Source organism: Oncorhynchus clarkii, chromosome 27, assembly GCF_045791955.1.
Source record: "Oncorhynchus clarkii lewisi isolate Uvic-CL-2024 chromosome 27, UVic_Ocla_1.0, whole genome shotgun sequence".
Lineage (NCBI taxonomy): Eukaryota > Metazoa > Chordata > Actinopteri > Salmoniformes > Salmonidae > Oncorhynchus > Oncorhynchus clarkii.
In genome coordinates this window covers 41,456,226-41,474,009 of record NC_092173.1, presented here as the reverse complement: position 1 = coordinate 41,474,009, position 17,784 = coordinate 41,456,226, and the positions used below count along the sequence as shown (strand labels likewise).

Sequence of the window (17,784 nt, the reverse complement as noted above, 5' to 3'; positions counted from 1 at the left end):
TTATAGTTTATTCAGGAAGCATACTGAAATTCCAATTATCTTCAATACTTAAAAAAAAAAATTGGGAACATTTAGAATTTGGTTTACTTTCTGAATTGACAGGAATTTAAATGGACTTGACTCTAACCCTGGTCCAGTGCCTTTTACTAACTGGGCCCTTCTACCCAGTCTCCTCGTCCAGCTACTGACAGACCAGAGCCAGTAGAGACAGACAAGGTAGAAACAAAATTATTATGTTCATGTACTATATATATATATGAATGAGAGGTGTGAGTGTCAATAAACAGCCTTAAATAGGAGAGTTCCATGAGGGGCATAAACACGGGCCCGAACATTCTCCAGTGTGATGTGTTTTGTGCTGTGATGTGAGAAAGAGGAAGTGTGTGTGTGTGTGTGTGTGCTGTGTGTGTGTGTGTGTGTGTGTGTGTGTGTGTGTGTGTGTGTGTGTGTGTGCTGTGTATACCAATGATTCTAAAAGTATTTTCCTTCTTACAAAAAATCCACTTCAATAACATGTCTTTTAAAAAGCATTAGAAAACAGAGCATTGTTTTTTCCTAGTCCCTGACATGGAGCCCAGTGCTGCGGTCCAGACCGCCTCTACAACCACACACACTAACAACTACTACTTCAATAGAACGAACACTATCAGCGTTTTACAACTTCGGGAGACACTAACATGATATACAGTCTGTTGCATCTGTACAGCGTTTTATACAACAGTGTATAGAATCATCTGATTTAGCTTTATAGAAAAATATCTGTGGATGGAAAATTCCTGAATTACACCCCCCCCCCCCCCCCACCCCCCCCTCCTTCACCAAACAAAATAAATCCAAAAAATCCAATCAAATCAGACAATAACATCAAATTGTTCAGCTGTAAAAGCCAGATTAGAATATTTATCACAAAACAACCTTTCCCCATCTTCCCATCAGACACTGCAGGCTGAACCTCGTACAGTCCAATCTGAAAACTTGATTTAGGCTTCCAGAAAGTGACCATCCGTCTAGAGGAAACTGACTGTGTAAATAACCAACCCAAAACACACAGCAGATCCCCTTCTACACAGAATCTCTTGAATGCCACCAAAACTTGACCCTTTAAATTTTTGACAGAAAAGATGTTGAGAAACAAAAATAAGCTAAAAAAAAAAATAAAAAAAAATACAAAGATGACAATCGATGCAATATGTTCCTACAGTCTTCATGAAAAATGATTAGAGAGACCGGTCTATTGGCAGTGGCTGAGGAGAGAAACACAAGATAAATGCCTTTAACCTCTTAAGGTGTGTAGGGCTACAGGCCATTGGACATCAGGGAGTAGGGCTACAGGCCATTGGACATCAGGGGAGTAGGGCTACAGGCCATTGGACATCAGGGAGTAGGGCTACGGGCCATTGGACATCAGGGAGTAGGGCTACAGGCCATTGGACATCAGGGGAGTAGGGCTACAGGCCATTGGACATCAGGGAGTAGGGCTACAGGCCATTGGACATCAGGGAGTAGGGCTACGGGCCATTGGACATCAGGGGAGTAGGGCTACAGGCCATTGGACATCAGGGAGTAGGGTACAGGCCATTGGACATCAGGGAGTAGGGCTACGGGCCATTGGACATCAGGGAGTAGGGCTACAGGCCATTGGACATCAGGGGAGTAGGGCTACGGGCCATTGGACATCAGGGGAGTAGGGCTACAGGCCATTGGACATCAGGGAGTAGGGTACAGGCCATTGGACATCAGGGAGTAGGGCTACAGGCCATTGGACATCAGGGGAGTAGGGCTACAGGCCATTGGACATCAGGGAGTAGGGTACAGGCCATTGGACATCAGGGAGTAGGGCTACGGGCCATTGGACATCAGGGAGTAGGGCTACAGGCCATTGGACATCAGGGGAGTAGGGCTACGGGCCATTGGACATCAGGGGAGTAGGGCTACAGGCCATTGGACATCAGGGAGTAGGGTACAGGCCATTGGACATCAGGGAGTAGGGCTACAGGCCATTGGACATCAGGGGAGTAGGGCTACGGGCCATTGGACATCAGGGGAGTAGGGCTACGGGCCATTGGACATCAGGGAGTAGGGCTACAGGCCATTGGACATCAGGGGAGTAGGGCTACAGGCCATTGGACATCAGGGGAGTAGGGCTACAGGCCATTGGACATCAGGGGAGTAGGGCTACAGGCCATTGACATAGGGGAGTAGGGCTACGGGCCATTGGACATCAGGGGAGTAGGGCTACGGGCCATTGGACATCAGGGGAGTAGGGCTACAGGCCATTGGACATCAGGGGAGTAGGGCTACATACCATTGGACATCAGGGAGTAGGGCTACAGGCCATTGGACATCAGGGGAGTAGGGCTACATACCATTGGACATCAGGGAGTAGGGCTACAGGCCATTGGACATCAGGGGAGTAGGGCTACAGGCCATTGGACATCAGGGAGTAGGGCTACAGGCCATTGGACATCAGGGGAGTAGGGCTACGGGCCATTGGACATCAGGGAGTAGGGCTACGGGCCATTCGACATCAGGGAGTAGGGTACAGGCCATTGGACATCAGGGAGTAGGGCTACGGGCCATTGGACATCAGGGAGTAGGGCTACGGGCCATTGGACATCAGGGAGTAGGGCTACAGGCCATTGGACATCAGGGAGTAGGGCTACGGGCCATTGGACATCAGGGGAGTAGGGCTACGGGCCATTGGACATCAGGGGAGTAGGGCTACAGGCCATTGGACATCAGGGAGTAGGGTACAGGCCATTGGACATCAGGGAGTAGGGCTACAGGCCATTGGACATCAGGGGAGTAGGGCTACGGGCCATTGGACATCAGGGGAGTAGGGCTACGGGCCATTGGACATCAGGGAGTAGGGCTACAGGCCATTGGACATCAGGGGAGTAGGGCTACAGGCCATTGGACATCAGGGGAGTAGGGCTACAGGCCATTGGACATCAGGGGAGTAGGGCTACAGGCCATTGGACATCAGGGGAGTAGGGCTACAGGCCATTGGACATAGGGGAGTAGGGCTACGGGCCATTGGACATCAGGGGAGTAGGGCTACGGGCCATTGGACATCAGGGGAGTAGGGCTACAGGCCATTGGACATCAGGGGAGTAGGGCTACAGGCCATTGGACATCAGGGGAGTAGGGCTACATACCATTGGACATCAGGGAGTAGGGCTACAGGCCATTGGACATCAGGGGAGTAGGGCTACATACCATTGGACATCAGGGAGTAGGGCTACAGGCCATTGGACATCAGGGAGTAGGGCTACAGGCCATTGGACATCAGGGAGTAGGGATACGTTGTAATGAGATGTCATCATGCAGATGTAGGGAATACCGTAGCACAGTAACCCTGATTCCTTTCTGAAATCCTGATTAATCAAGAAATATATATGAACTTAGAACTCTGGGAATGCTTTTGGTTTTTAACCAACAGTGAGAGGTGTGAAATTATGTCAAGAGATTGGCTAAGGAGACGCAGTATAATGAAGGGTTTAGAACCAAGTCCCCTGGGTGCTGCTGGCTAATTGTTGTCGCTAAGGGTTGTTGCTAAGTGTTGTCGCTAAGGGTTGTCGCCAGGCATTGTAAGTCAAACTCAGTATAAAGAAGCAGTTGTGCTGGGCTGCAGGTCATGAGTAAAGAGCCTGTGTTTGGTTTGGAACCACGTGTGAAAGGCGTACATTTCCCAGAGTTATTTGGAGTGCTGAGCTGAACAGGAGGGGTTTGCTTAGCAGCCTACAGTGAGTCTATGGATGGGTCTGTTATGGCTGCTATGGATACGGGCCGTTTCTACCGATGCAATAACAGCAGTATTACTATATCAGATCAATCAATAACTGTGTTATGATGGATGGATAATGCTTTGGAGCTAGGCGAGGTCGTACAGTCTGTAATGTATGGAACAGACAACATAAGGGACACGACACTTCCTTATTTCCTGAAATATATACTCTTTCAATCTCAATTCGGGCAGAGATGATTCTCCCGGGGCCGAGATCAGTCAAAACTAGTTGTCATGAGCCTATTTCCTATCACCAGACACCATTTTGACAAAACATACCCACTAACAGGAAAAGGAAACGGCAACAACAAGGTACAGGGATTCTTCTAAAAGCCCCCGACTTGTACATCAAGGACGCCTTGTGTGACTGAGTTTTTATTGCACTGTGTTCTTCAGGCGGCACCGGTGTAATGTGGCGCCTGTGAAATGGAGACAGCATGTTGTTGCCCCAACGACACACCATCAGACATGAGCCATTGGGAGATATAGATGCTCCGATCTAGGAGATAGTGCCAAGAGATACTCTCTCATCTAGGAGATAGTGCCAAGAGATACTCTCTGATCTAGGAGATAGTGCCAAGAGATACTCTCTCATCTAGGAGATAGTGCCAAGAGATACTCTCTCATCTAGGAGATAGTGCCAAGAGATACTCTCTCATCTAGGAGATAGTGCCAAGAGATACTCTCTCATCTAGGAGATAGTGCCAAGAGATACTCTCTCATCTAGGAGATAGTGTCAAGAGATACTCTCATCTAGGAAAGGGTTTCTTAAACTATAGGTGGGGACCCAAAGCGGGCACTGGGCAAGTGAGGTGGGTCCCGAATTATGAGAATACATCTAGAAATCACATACTATTTCTTCTTAATTTGGGTCGTTGTAGGATGATTTTGGTCACGGGAAGATGGTCAATTTCGCATTTGGGTCTTGAGCTGAAAAAAGTGTGTAGAACCCCCTAATCCAATAGATGGTTCTTAGCGATATTCTGTGATTTTGGATAATAGTGCAAGAGATATTGTGTAATCTTGTCTTGCAGATGTATCGTTTGATTCAACGATCAAGAGCATAAGCGTCGTGAGGGAAAGAGTCAATGCCTGAGCGTGTACTGTAGAGGTCATGTAAATGGTACTGTAGAGGTCATGTAAATGGTACTGTAGAGGTCATGTAAATGGTACTGTAGAGGTCATGTAAATGGTACTGTAGAGGTCATGTAAATGGTACTGTAGAGGTCATGTAAATGGTACTGTAGAGGTCATGTAAATGGTACTGTAGAGGTCATGTCAATGGTACTGTAGAGGTCATGTCAATGGTACTGTAGAGGTCATGTAAATGGTACTGTAGAGGTCATGTCAATGGTACTGTAGAGGTCATGTCAATGGTACTGTAGAGGTCATGTCAATGGTACTGTAGAGGTCATGTAAATGGTACTGTAGAGGTCATGTAAATGGTACTGTAGAGGTCATGTAAATGGTACTGTAGAGGTCATGTAAATGGTACTGTAGAGGTCATGTAAATGGTACTGTAGAGGTCATGTAAATGGTACTGTAGAGGTCATGTAAATGGTACTGTAGAGGTCATGTAAATGGTACTGTAGAGGTCATGTAAATGGTACTGTAGAGGTCATGTCAATGGTACTGTAGAGGTCATGTCAATGGTACTGTAGAGGTCATGTCAATGGTACTGTAGAGGTCATGTCAATGGTACTGTAGAGGTCATGTCAATGGTACTGTAGAGGTCATGTCAATGGTACTGTAGAGGTCATGTCAATGGTACTGTAGAGGTCATGTCAATGGTACTGTAGAGGTCATGTCAATGGTACTGTAGAGGTCATGTCAATGGTACTGTAGAGGTCATGTCAATGGTACTGTAGAGGTCATGTCAATGGTACTGTAGAGGTCATGTAAATGGTACTGTAGAGGTCATGTAAATGGTACTGTAGAGGTCATGTAAATGGTACTGTAGAGGTCATGTAAATGGTACTGTAGAGGTCATGTAAATGGTACTGTAGAGGTCATGTAAATGGTACTGTAGAGGTCATGTAAATGGTACTGTAGAGGTCAAATGGTACTGTAGAGGTCATGTAAATGGTACTGTAGAGGTCATGTAAATGGTACTGTAGAGGTCATGTAAATGGTACTGTAGAGGTCATGTAAATGGTACTGTAGAGGTCATGTAAATGGTACTGTAGAGGTCATGTAAATGGTACTGTAGAGGTCATGTAAATGGTACTGTAGAGGTCATGTAAATGGTACTGTAGAGGTCATGTAAATGGTACTGTAGAGGTCATGTAAATGCTACTGTAGAGGTCATGTAAATGCTACTGTAGAGGTCATGTCAATGCTACTGTAGAGGTCATGTCAATGCTACTGTAGAGGTCATGTCAATGGTACTGTAGAGGTCATGTCAATGGTACTGTAGAGGTCATGTAAATGGTACTGTAGAGGTCATGTAAATGGTACTGTAGAGGTCATGTAAATGGTACTGTAGAGGTCATGTAAATGGTACTGTAGAGGTCATGTAAATGGTACTGTAGAGGTCATGTAAATGGTACTGTAGAGGTCATGTAAATGGTACTGTAGAGGTCATGTAAATGCTACTGTAGAGGTCATGTAAATGCTACTGTAGAGGTCATGTAAATGGTACTGTAGAGGTCATGTAAATGGTACTGTAGAGGTCATGTAAATGGTACTGTAGAGGTCATGTAAATGGTACTGTAGAGGTCATGTAAATGGTACTGTAGAGGTCATGTAAATGGTACTGTAAAGGTCATGTAAATGGTACTGTAGAGGTCATGTAAATGGTACTGTAGAGGTCATGTAAATGGTACTGTAGAGGTCATGTAAATGGTACTGTAGAGGTCACGTAAAAGCAACAGAAAAGACACATCCAATAAACTTCACAATTCCTCAATATACAAACGTATGAGAACTAGCTACATCTTGTAAATATTACCCACAATACTGCCGGCAGTCTCAGCCCCCCCCAAAGTCCTTGCCCTCAGGTAATCCATTATGCAATAAAAACATCAAGTCAGATAATAAGCCGTTAAGTGAACAATACAGCTGAATAAAAACCAAACTACATGTACGATATGACCATACAAGGAGTCTACAGTAAAATAATATCACACTACTTCATGATGCTAATAATAAGAATAATAACAACCCATAAAACAGCTTATAGTAGAAATGGTGAGTGGCAGTTGTGCACTCTTAAGTGTGTGCAAGTACGAACGAGAAACGACCCCCATTCAGAATATAAAAACACACACACACACACACACACACACACGACGGAGAGGCAGTGGGCTGACAGGCACTAAGAGAGGATGTTTATGGAGGGGTAAGGGAGGGAGGGAGGGAGAGAAAGAGAGGGAGGGGTAAGGGAGGGAGGGAGAAGGGTAAGGGAAGGAGGTAGAGAGGGGGAGGGGTAAGGGAGGGAGGGAGAGAGAAAGAGGGCTAAGGGAAGGAGGGAGAGAGGGGGAGGGGTAAGGGAGGGAGGGAGAGAGGGGGAGGGGTAAGGGAGGGAGGGAGAGAGAGGGGTAAGGGAAGGAGGGAGAGAGGGGGTGGGAGAGGGAGGAATGAGAGAGAGGGAGGGAGGGGTAAGGGAGAGACGAGAGGGAGAGGGAGGGGTAAGGGAGGGTCGAGAGGGAGAGGGAGGGGTAAGGGAGGGAGAGAGGGGTAAGGGAGGGAGAGAGTTTTCATAAAGGTCTAAACCAATAGGTGTACAGTACTAGCTACAGAATGTACAAACACAGCATACAGCTGCCGTACACTCCATGTGACCCATAGTCTAGTGTGACACCGTGTGGAATGAAGGACAGGGGACTTGTAGCCTTGGAGAAGGGTCTGGAGTAGGGTATATGAAGTAGGGTGTATGGAGCAGGGTATGGTGTAGGGTGTGTGGAGTAGAGTAGGGGGTGTAGAGCAGGGTGTGTAGAGTAGAGTAGGGTGTGTAGAGTAGAGTAGGGGGTGTAGAGTAGAGCAGGGTGTGTAGAGTAGAGCAGGGGGTGTAGAGTAGAGTAGGGTGTGTAGAGTAGAGTAGGGTGTGTAGAGTAGAGTAGGGGGTGTAGAGTAGAGTAGGGCGTGTAGAGTAGGGCGTGTAGAGTAGAGTAGGGCGTGTAGAGTAGAGTAGGGCGTGTAGAGTAGAGTAGGGGGTGTAGAGTAGAGTAGGGCGTGTAGAGTAGAGTAGGGCGTGTAGAGTAGAGTAGGGGGTGTAGAGTAGAGTAGGGTGTGTAGAGTAGAGTAGGGGGTGTAGAGTAGAGTAGGGTGTGTAGAGTAGAGTAGGGTGTGTAGAGTAGAGTAGGGTGTGTAGAGTAGAGTAGGGTGTGTAGAGTAGAGTAGGGTGTGTAGAGTAGAGTAGGGTGTGTAGAGTAGAGTAGGGTGTGTAGAGTAGAGTAGGGGGTGTAGAGTAGAGTAGGGCGTGTAGAGTAGAGTAGGGCGTGTAGAGTAGAGTAGGGCGTGTAGAGTAGAGTAGGGTGTGTAGAGTAGAGTAGGGGGTGTAGAGTAGAGTGTGTAGAGTAGAGTAGGGGGTGTAGAGTAGAGTAGGGTGTGTGGAGTAGAGTAGGGTGTGTAGAGTAGAGTAGGGGGTGTAGAGTAGAGTAGAGTAGGGTGTGTAGAGTAGAGTAGGGGGTGTAGAGTAGAGTAGGGTGTGTAGAGTAGAGTAGGGGGTGTAGAGTAGAGTAGGGGGTGTAGAGTAGAGTAGGGGGTGTAGAGTAGAGTAGGGTGTGTAGAGTAGGGTGTGTAGAGTAGAGTAGGGGGTGTAGAGTAGAGTAGGGTGTGTAGAGTAGAGTAGGGTGTGTAGAGTAGAGTAGGGTGTGTAGAGTAGAGTAGGGGGTGTAGAGTAGAGTAGGGTGTGTAGAGTAGAGTAGGGGGTGTAGAGTAGAGTAGGGTGTGTAGAGTAGAGTAGGGTGTGTAGAGTAGAGTAGGGGGTGTAGAGTAGAGTAGGGGGTGTAGAGTAGAGTAGGGTGTGTAGAGTAGAGTAGGGTGTGTAGAGTAGAGTAGGGGGTGTAGAGTAGAGTAGGGTGTGTAGAGTAGAGTAGGGGGTGTAGAGTAGAGTAGGGTGTGTAGAGTAGAGTAGGGGGTGTAGAGTAGAGTAGGGTGTGTGGAGTAGAGTAGGGTGTGTAGAGTAGAGTAGGGGGTGTAGAGTAGAGTAGAGTAGGGTGTGTAGAGTAGAGTAGGGTGTGTAGAGTAGAGCAGGGGGTGTAGAGTAGAGTAGGGTGTGTAGAGTAGAGTAGGGTGTGTAGAGTAGAGTAGGGGGTGTAGAGTAGAGTAGGGGGTGTAGAGTAGAGTAGGGTGTGTAGAGTAGAGTAGGGTGTGTAGAGTAGAGTAGGGGGTGTAGAGTAGAGTAGGGTGTGTAGAGTAGAGTAGGGGGTGTAGAGTAGAGTAGGGTGTGTAGAGTAGAGTAGGGGGTGTAGAGTAGAGTAGGGTGTGTGGAGTAGAGTAGGGTGTGTAGAGTAGAGTAGGGTGTGTAGAGTAGAGTAGGGGGTGTAGAGTAGAGTAGAGTAGGGTGTGTAGAGTAGAGTAGGGGGTGTAGAGTGGGACTTTACTATAAGCCACCTGCCTCTCTGCATGTAGACGAACACAGCAGCCTGGGTTATTGACCAAACCTGGGACTTCCAGCACAGATGATATTGACCTGTTTCCTGTTGTTCTGTCCAGTTGTCCTGATTTGCCCTGGAAATATATTTTGTGAGGAAAACATTGGCAGAGACACAACAGGTCAGAGCAGGTTGGTTATACAGTGAGGTGTACACTTACTAACCCAGAACAATGACAACAGATAGTTAGCTCACTACGACGTTAGCTCACTACGACGTTTCATCATATATCCCGTTTCAACTGGGAGTTAACCAAGTTTAATTTTTTAAAGTTTCAAAACGGTAACTCTTCTCTTTTTTTAGCTTTTGTAAAAACAATTCTCTAACTTGTACTCTCTAGAGTCAATAGACTGTGCAATCTCTTAGTGGCAACCAAATTGCTGTATAAAAAAAAAACATCATTGGAGGACACTAGGGAACAACAAAAGGTGGTTCCTCTTCCGTTGAGTGGTGATCCTGCAGCTCAGCACCATCACATGGCTGCTAGCAGGACCACACAGGGTGTGGGTCATTCTTCCCTCAGTAACTATGGAAACTTGGCCTTTTTAGGTTTGATTCTTCTCTTCAGCTGAATCATCTTGATCCTCAGACACACACAGACACACAGACACACACAGACACACAGAGACACACACAGACACACACAGACACACAGACACACACGCGCACACGCACACGCGCACACACACACACACTGGAGTAACAAGGTTAAAAAGCCACGGGAACCCTTAAAACAACACACATCAGTGGAGCGAGAACAAGGCAAAAGATTTGCAACAGTCACTGTACAGTGTGGGGGAAAGAGGTGGCTGGGCTCACTACGTGAGGTCACTAGGTGAGGTCACTACGCGAGGTCACTACGTGAGGTCACTACGTGAGGGGAGTTCTGTGGGACAGGACACTGAGTTGACAGGGGGGGAAAAAAAATGGATTTCTTCTAAATTAACACATTAAAGAATTCTCCTCCTGTGAGTGCGTCCATCCATCCTTTAAAACAGCCCCAGCTCAGCCTGCCTTCCTGTCTGTCTGTGGTGCAGCCTGCCAGTAACTGATGGTGTTTGGGGGTACAGCAGGCCCTGTGGCCAGCAGGACAACTAAGTGCTTTACTCAGTAACAAAACTAAACTCAGTATTCAGAGAGCCTAGGATTCAATCCTTTTAGTCTTCTCAGAGTTCATTATATCTTCTCCTACATCTTGGTTTGGGAACCACTTCTCTCCTTTCTCTCCGGAAAGAGACTGTGTATAAAAATGGCCAATGAGCTTGGCTTTGGCTGTTGCCCTCTTCTGTCCAATAGGAGAAGACCAGGGCGAGGGTCAAAGGGCAGAGGTTGTGAGGTCATGAGGAGGGGTGTGAAGGGAGGGGGGGGGGGGGATTCAGAACTCCCACTCAGATGGGTCTTCCTTGCCGGCAGCCTTCTCCAGTCTGTGGATGATATTGTTGAGGTTGGCAGCTTTTTTCTTGCGCAGGTTATTTTCCCTGGGGTTCCTAGCCGGGGTTGAGGTGTGACTGGCTGGGGCTGAGAGAGAGAGACCTGCCTCAGGGGGACCGAAGAGGCTGCTGCTGCTGGAGCCCGGCCCGGCCGAACCTGAGGTAGTGCAGTTTCTCGGGACAGGGGATCCACCTGACACCCCAGCTTCAACCCTGACCTCCATGTCCTGGTCTTCAGGGGCCTCTCTGTGATCCTCTGGCCCTGTAGGCCTCCGGTGGCGACCCTCCACCGTGCCATCGGACTCTGTCCCGTCACAGCTGTCCCCCTCCCCTGCTTTAGCTGCTGCCGCTGACCCTGCAGCCTGAATCTCCTCTATGAAGAGCTCCCTGCGGATACGAGACCTGGGGAGGGATGGAGAGCAGGGGGTTAATGACTAGGTCTACGAAGAGCTATCTGCGGATACGAGACCTGGGGAGGGACGGAGAGCAGGGGGTTAAAGACTAGGTCTACGAAGAGCTCCCTGCGGATAAGAGACCTGGGTAGGGACGGAAAGCAGGGGGTTAACTTCTTTAGGGTAGGGGGCAGCATTAAACTGCCTTCTACTCGGGCCCAGAAGATAGGATATGCATATAATTAGTATAATTGGATAGAAAACACTAAAGTTTCCAAAACTGTTAAAATAATGTCTGTGAGTATAACAGAACTGATTTGGCAGGCGAAAACCTGAGAAAAATCCATTCAGGAAGTAGGATTTGTTTTGTTGTTGTAGTTTTCTATTCAATGCCATTACAGTATCCATTGATTTAGGACTCAAATTGCAGTTCCTATGCCTTCCACTAGACAGTCTTCAGAATTTTTTTCAGGCTTGTATTCTGAAAAATGAGGGATTAAGAGCAGTCTGAGTGAGTGGACCCTGCCGTGTCACAGAGCCTTTTAATTTAGCGCGACCGAGTGCGCGCCTTTTCTTGTTTACCTTTTATATTGAAGACGTTATTGTCCGGTTGAAATATTATAGATAATTTAGGCTAAAAACAACCTGAGGAATGAATATAAACATTGTTTGACATCGTTTCTACAAACTTTACGGATACAATTTGGATTTTTTTGTCTGCCTGTTGTGACTGCGTTTGAGCCTGTTGATTACTGAAGAAAACGCGCGAACAAAACAGAGGTTTTTGCATATAAAGAGATTCTTTATTGAACAAAAGAAACATTTATTGAATAAATGAATGTCTTCTGAGTGCAAACATATGAAGATCATCAAAGGTAAGGGATTAATTTTATCTCTATTTCTGACTTGTGTAACTCTTCTACTTGGCTGGTTACTGTTTGTAATGATTTGTCTGCTGGGCTATGTTCTCAAATAATTGTATGGTATGCTTTCGAAGTAAGGCATTTTTTAAATCTGACACCGTGGTTGGATTCACAAGAAGTTAATCTTTAAACCAATGTTTAATAGTTGAATCTTTACTGAATTTTTATAATGAGTATTTCTGTATTTGAATTTGGCGCTCTGCAATCTCACTGGATGTTGGCCAGGTGGGACGCTAGCGTCCCACATACCTGTTACTGTAATTTAATTATGCCAATGTGTTTTCATTAATTGAAAACCCTTAATCTATTTTATGAGAATTTGTAAGATTCTTGTTTGCATAAAATAGACGGAGACCAGCCATTTCAATAATAGGTAACAGAATTTATTCTCGGAGCGCGCTGCCACGTTACCACGAGCAACAGTTTATATACAATACCATGACGTCATTTCATTGCTCAACAGAATCCCCTCCTCCAGACCGGGTCAAAGGGAACTTTCTGAGTTCATTCTGACCCCCCCAGCACATACACAGGACACACAACACAACTGAATTAACTTTTGACCCCTCAACATTATCGATCACCACTTAGCTGACAGTTCTAATTAACAGAAAACCTAGGAATGCACTCACTGCCTTATCTAAAAAACCCCAGAGCTCAGTTTCGTCGGGTTTAACCATAGGTTAACTACCTTATCTGTTTACTTCATTCCAACTAGGAAGAAAGAAATGGTTTGTGGATTGTGTTCATTAACTTTAATTACTCCTTGTCCGTGTCACACAATCCCTTCTTATGAACTCATATTGTTAATCAGATATAATAAAACCAAATATAAGTTTACTTAGTTACAGTTCCATTTAAAATGATTTGTTCAGTCATTTAATCATAATTTTCCCAACAATACCCTAGAGAGGTTAAAGACTAGGTCTATGAAGAGGGGAGGGACGGAGAGCAGACTCCTCAAACACAACTGGACATCATATGTCAACCAGAAGACCGTAAGTAGAAGTAGATTTGAACTAAACAGTCACCAACTCCACCGTGTGTAATATAATATCACAACATATGTAATATCACAACACTAGGTTTCACAGCAACAGAACAGACATGGTCTAATGAATTAGTTATAGCTCTGTTCCTATCCCACACAGGATTCCTAATTAACATATTTCACTGGTGCTATCAACTTCAAAGACTTAGAAGCACCACATGAAATTTAAGAGCACCAGAAAATAAGATGTATTAAATTGATTGCGATGGAGCCAATATTGGGCCTAATTGAATTCTAGCTGCTTTTTAAGTACACGTTGTGTACTACAAACCAATATGTAACACCGTAAAGACATTGGTCTAGTTTATTATAAAAGCCGAAATGTTCATACGAATACCTGTCATTGAAATTACACGTCATTTGTGGAATATCAGGTTTCTAGATTTTGTAAAAAAAAATTCCATTTAAAAATGTGTTTGAACCTTTATTTAAATCGGCAAGTCAGTTAAGAACAAATTCTTATTTACAATGACGGCCTACCCAAAAACCCGGACGACACTGGGCCAATTGTGCGCCGCTCTATGGGACTCGCAATCAGGGCTGGTTGTGATATGTAATGTAAATCCAAGATGGCGTAGCAGTCGTACGAGTGTTTGTCTTGTCCCGTGTAAATAGTCGGATCTCCATTTTTCTCGTATATATTTCAATCTCACTTTCCACCTACGCTCTAAATATACTTTCCTGCAACCCGCCTCACCCAATGCGGTACGCATCTGCTATTTTTAAACTTCATAACTGGAACCTCCATTAGAAGCAAGCCAGCTAACGAGCTACTAGTCATTGTTAGCCGCAGCTAGCGGCCTTCACCTTTAGCTCGGACAACAACCAGCTTTAGCTCGGTCAATACCTGCCAGTCTGCACAGCGCGATATCAACCCAGAGCATATCGGACTGCTTTTCTCCACCACCAGCTAATTCGTGGGCTACAATACCTCTTTGCCAATTGGCCTGGACCCTTTATTGCCGACACAGAGGCCCGCCGATCCATCGAGACTGGTCTGCGGATGTAATTGTCCGATGTGGTTTCAATAGGCTTTTCCATTGCGATGTCGCCGAAGATCCATATGCTAGCCCCGGCCCGCTAGCTTTCTGAACCCAGTGTCGCCCTCTCGTCTAACAAAGTTGCGACTTCCGAACGGCTCCCTGACTCACCTATTGCTGCTCATTGGACCCTATGATCACTTGGCTACACATGCCTCTCTCTAATGTCATTATGCCTTGTCAACTGCTTTTAATTCACTGTAGAGCCCCCAGTCCTGCTCAACATGCCTTAGATAGCTCTTTTATCCCACTCCCCACACATGCGGAGACCTCACCTGGCTTAACTGGTGTCTCCAGAGATGCAAGCTTTTTCATTGTCACTCAAATGCCTAGGTTTACCTCCAGTGTACTCAAATCATACAATACCCTTGTCTGTACATTATGACCTGGATCTATTCTACCACACCCAAAAATCTGCCCCTTTTATTCTCTGTTCCCATTGCACTAGACAAACAGTTATTTTAGCCGTACCCTTATCCTACTCCTCCTCTGTTCCTCTGGTGATGTAGAGGTTTAACCCAGGCCCTGTAGTCCCCAGCATTACACCTATTCCCCAGGCACTCTCATTTGTTGACTTCTGTAACTGCAAAAGCCTTGGTTTCATGCATGTTGACATCAGAAGCCTCCTCCCTAAGTTTGTTTTATTCACTGCTTCAGCACAGTCCGACAACCCTGATGTCCTAGCCGTGTATCCTGGTTTAGAAGGCCACCAAAAATTCTGAAATTTCCATCCCCAACTACAACATTTTCCGTCAAGATAGAACTGCCAAAGAGAGCAGAGTTGCTGTCAACTGCAGAGAGAGCCTGCAGAGTTCTGTCAAACTATCCAGGTTTGTGCCCAAACAGTTCGAGCTTCTACTTTTAAAAATCCACCTTTCCAGAAATAAGTCTCTCAATGTTGCCGCTTCTTATAGACCCCCCTCAGCCCCTCAGCCCCCAGCTGTGCCCTGGACACCATATATGAATTGATTGCACCCCATCTATCTTCAGAGTTCGTACTGTTAGGTGACCTAAACTGGGAAATGCTTAGCATCCCAGTCGTCCTACAATCTAAGATAGATGCCATCAATCTCACACAAATTATCAAGGAACCTACCAGGTACAACCCTAAAATTGTAAACATGGGCACCCTCATAGATTTAATAATGACCAACTTGCCCTCTAAATACACCTCTGCTGTCTTCAACCAGAATCTAAGCGATCACTGCCTCATTGCCTGCGTCTGTAATGGGTCCGAGGTAAAACGACCACCCCTCATCACTGTCATACGCTCCCTAAAACATTTCTGTGAGCAGGCCTTTCTAATCGACCTGGCCGGGGTATCCTGGAAGGATATTGACCTCATCTCATCAGTAGAGGATGCCTGGTAGTTCTTTAAAAGTGCTTTCCTCACCATCTTAAATAAGCATACCCCATTCAAAAAATGTAGAACTAAGAACAGATATAGCCCCTGGTTCACTCCAGACTTGACTACCCTTGACCAGCACAAAAACATCCTGTGGCGTACTGCATTAGCATCGAATAGCCCCCGCAATATGCAACTTTTCAGGGAAGTGTGGAACCAATATACACAGTCAGTTTGAAAAAGCTAGCCTTAGCTTTCCTAACAGAAGTTAGTATTCTGTAGCACTAATTACCAAAAAGTTTTGGGACACTAAAGTCCATGGAGAATAAGAGCACCTCCTCCCAGCTTCCCACTGCACTGAGGCTAGGAAACACTGTCACCACCGATAAATCTACGATAATCGAGAATTTCAAATAACTTTTTTCCATGGCTGGCCATGCTTTCCACCTGGCAACCCCTACCAACAGCTCTGCACCCCCCGCAGCAACTGGCCCAAGCCACCACCGCTTCTCCTTCACCCAGATAGCTGAAGTTCTGAAAGAGCTGCAAAATCTGGATCCCTACAAATCAGCTGGGCTGGAAAACCTGAACCCTCTCTCTCTAAAATTACCCGCCGAAATTGTTGCAACCCCTATTACTAGCCTGTTCAACCTCTCTTTCATATCGTCTGAGATCCCTAAAGATTGGAAAGCTGCCGCGGTCATCCCCCTCTTCAAATTGGGTGACACTCTAGACCCAAACTGTTACAGACCTATATCCATTTTGCCCTGCCTCTCTAAAGTTAACAAACTGATCACCGACCATTTCAAATCCCACCGTACCTTCTCCACTATGCAATCTGGTTTCTGAGCTGGTCACGGGTGCACCTCAGCCACGTTCAAGGTCCTAAACAATATCATAACTGCCATCGATAAAAGACAGTACTGTGCAGCTGTCTTCATCGACCTGGTCAAGAGTTTCAACTCTATCAATCACCTCATTCTTATCAGCAGACTCAACAGCCTTGGTTTCTCTAATGACTGCCTCGCCTGGTTCACCAACTACTTCTCAGACAGAGTTCAGAATGTCAAATCGGAGGGCCTGTTGTCCGGACCTCTGGCAGTCTCTATGGGGGTGCCACAGTGTTCAATTCTTGGGCCGACTCTTTTCTCTGCATATATCAATGATATCGCTCTTGCTGCTGGTGATTCTCTGATACAACTCTACGCAGACGACACCATTCTGTATACATCTGGCCCTTCCTTGGACACTGTGCTATTAAACTTCTGAACGAGTTTCAATGCCATACAACACTCCTTCCGTGGCTTCCAACTGCTCTTAAATGCAAGTAAAAATAAATGCATGCTCTAAAACCGATTGCTGCCCACACCCGCCTGCCCGACTAGCATCACTACTCTGGACGGTTCTGACTTAGAATATGTGGACAACTACAAATACCTAGGTGTCTGGTTAGACTGTAAACTCTCCTTCTAGACTCACATCAAACATCTCCAATCCAAAATTAAATCCAGAATCCTCTTTTTCAAAGCCTCTTTTACTCATGCTGCCAAACATACCCTTGTAAAACTGACTATCCTACAAATCCTCGACTTCGGCGATGTCATTTACAAAATAGCCTCAAACACTCTACTCCGGAAATTGGATGCAGTCTATCACCGTGCCATCCGTTTTGTCACCAAAGCCCCATATACTACCCACCACTGCGACCTGTATGCTCTCGTTGGCTGGCCCTCGTTACATATTCGTCGCCAAACCCAGTGGCTCCAGGTCATCTATAAGTTTTTGCTAGGTAAAGCGCTGCCTTATCTCAACTCACTGGTCACCATAGCAACACCCACTCGTAGCACGCGCTCCAGCAGGTATATTTCACTGGTCATCCCCAAAGCCATCACCTACTTTGGCCGCCTTTCCTTCCAGTCCTCTGCTGCCAATGACTGGAACGAATTTTAAAAATCACTGAAGCTGGAGTCTTATATCTCCCTAACTAACTTTAAGCATCAGCTGTCAGAGCAGCATACCAAACACTGTACCTGTACACAGCCCATCTGAAAATAGCACACACAACTACCTCATCCCCATATTGTTATTTATTTTTTTGCTCTTTTGCTCCCCAGTATCTCTATTTGCACATCATTATCTGCACATCTATCACTCCAGTGTTATGGCTAAATTGAAATTATTTTGCCTCTATGGCCTATTTATTTCCTTACCTCCCTACT

At 46.0% G+C, this 17,784-nt stretch overlaps 1 protein-coding gene across 5 annotated transcripts in view; it reads right to left on the bottom strand.

Moving 5' to 3' along the window:
- Window positions 1-10,059: 10,059 nt before the first annotated feature.
- The window catches only part of LOC139386125 (homeobox protein cut-like 1), a 125,788-nt gene continuing 118,063 nt past the window's right edge, over window positions 10,060-17,784 (bottom strand). For all 5 annotated transcript variants that reach the window (XM_071131559.1, XM_071131556.1, XM_071131555.1 and 2 more), the window contains one exon: window positions 10,060-11,216. In XM_071131559.1, the coding sequence (XP_070987660.1) occupies window positions 10,760-11,216 (457 nt within the window). In that variant the 3' untranslated portion in view covers window positions 10,060-10,759. The remainder of the gene's footprint in view (window positions 11,217-17,784) is intronic.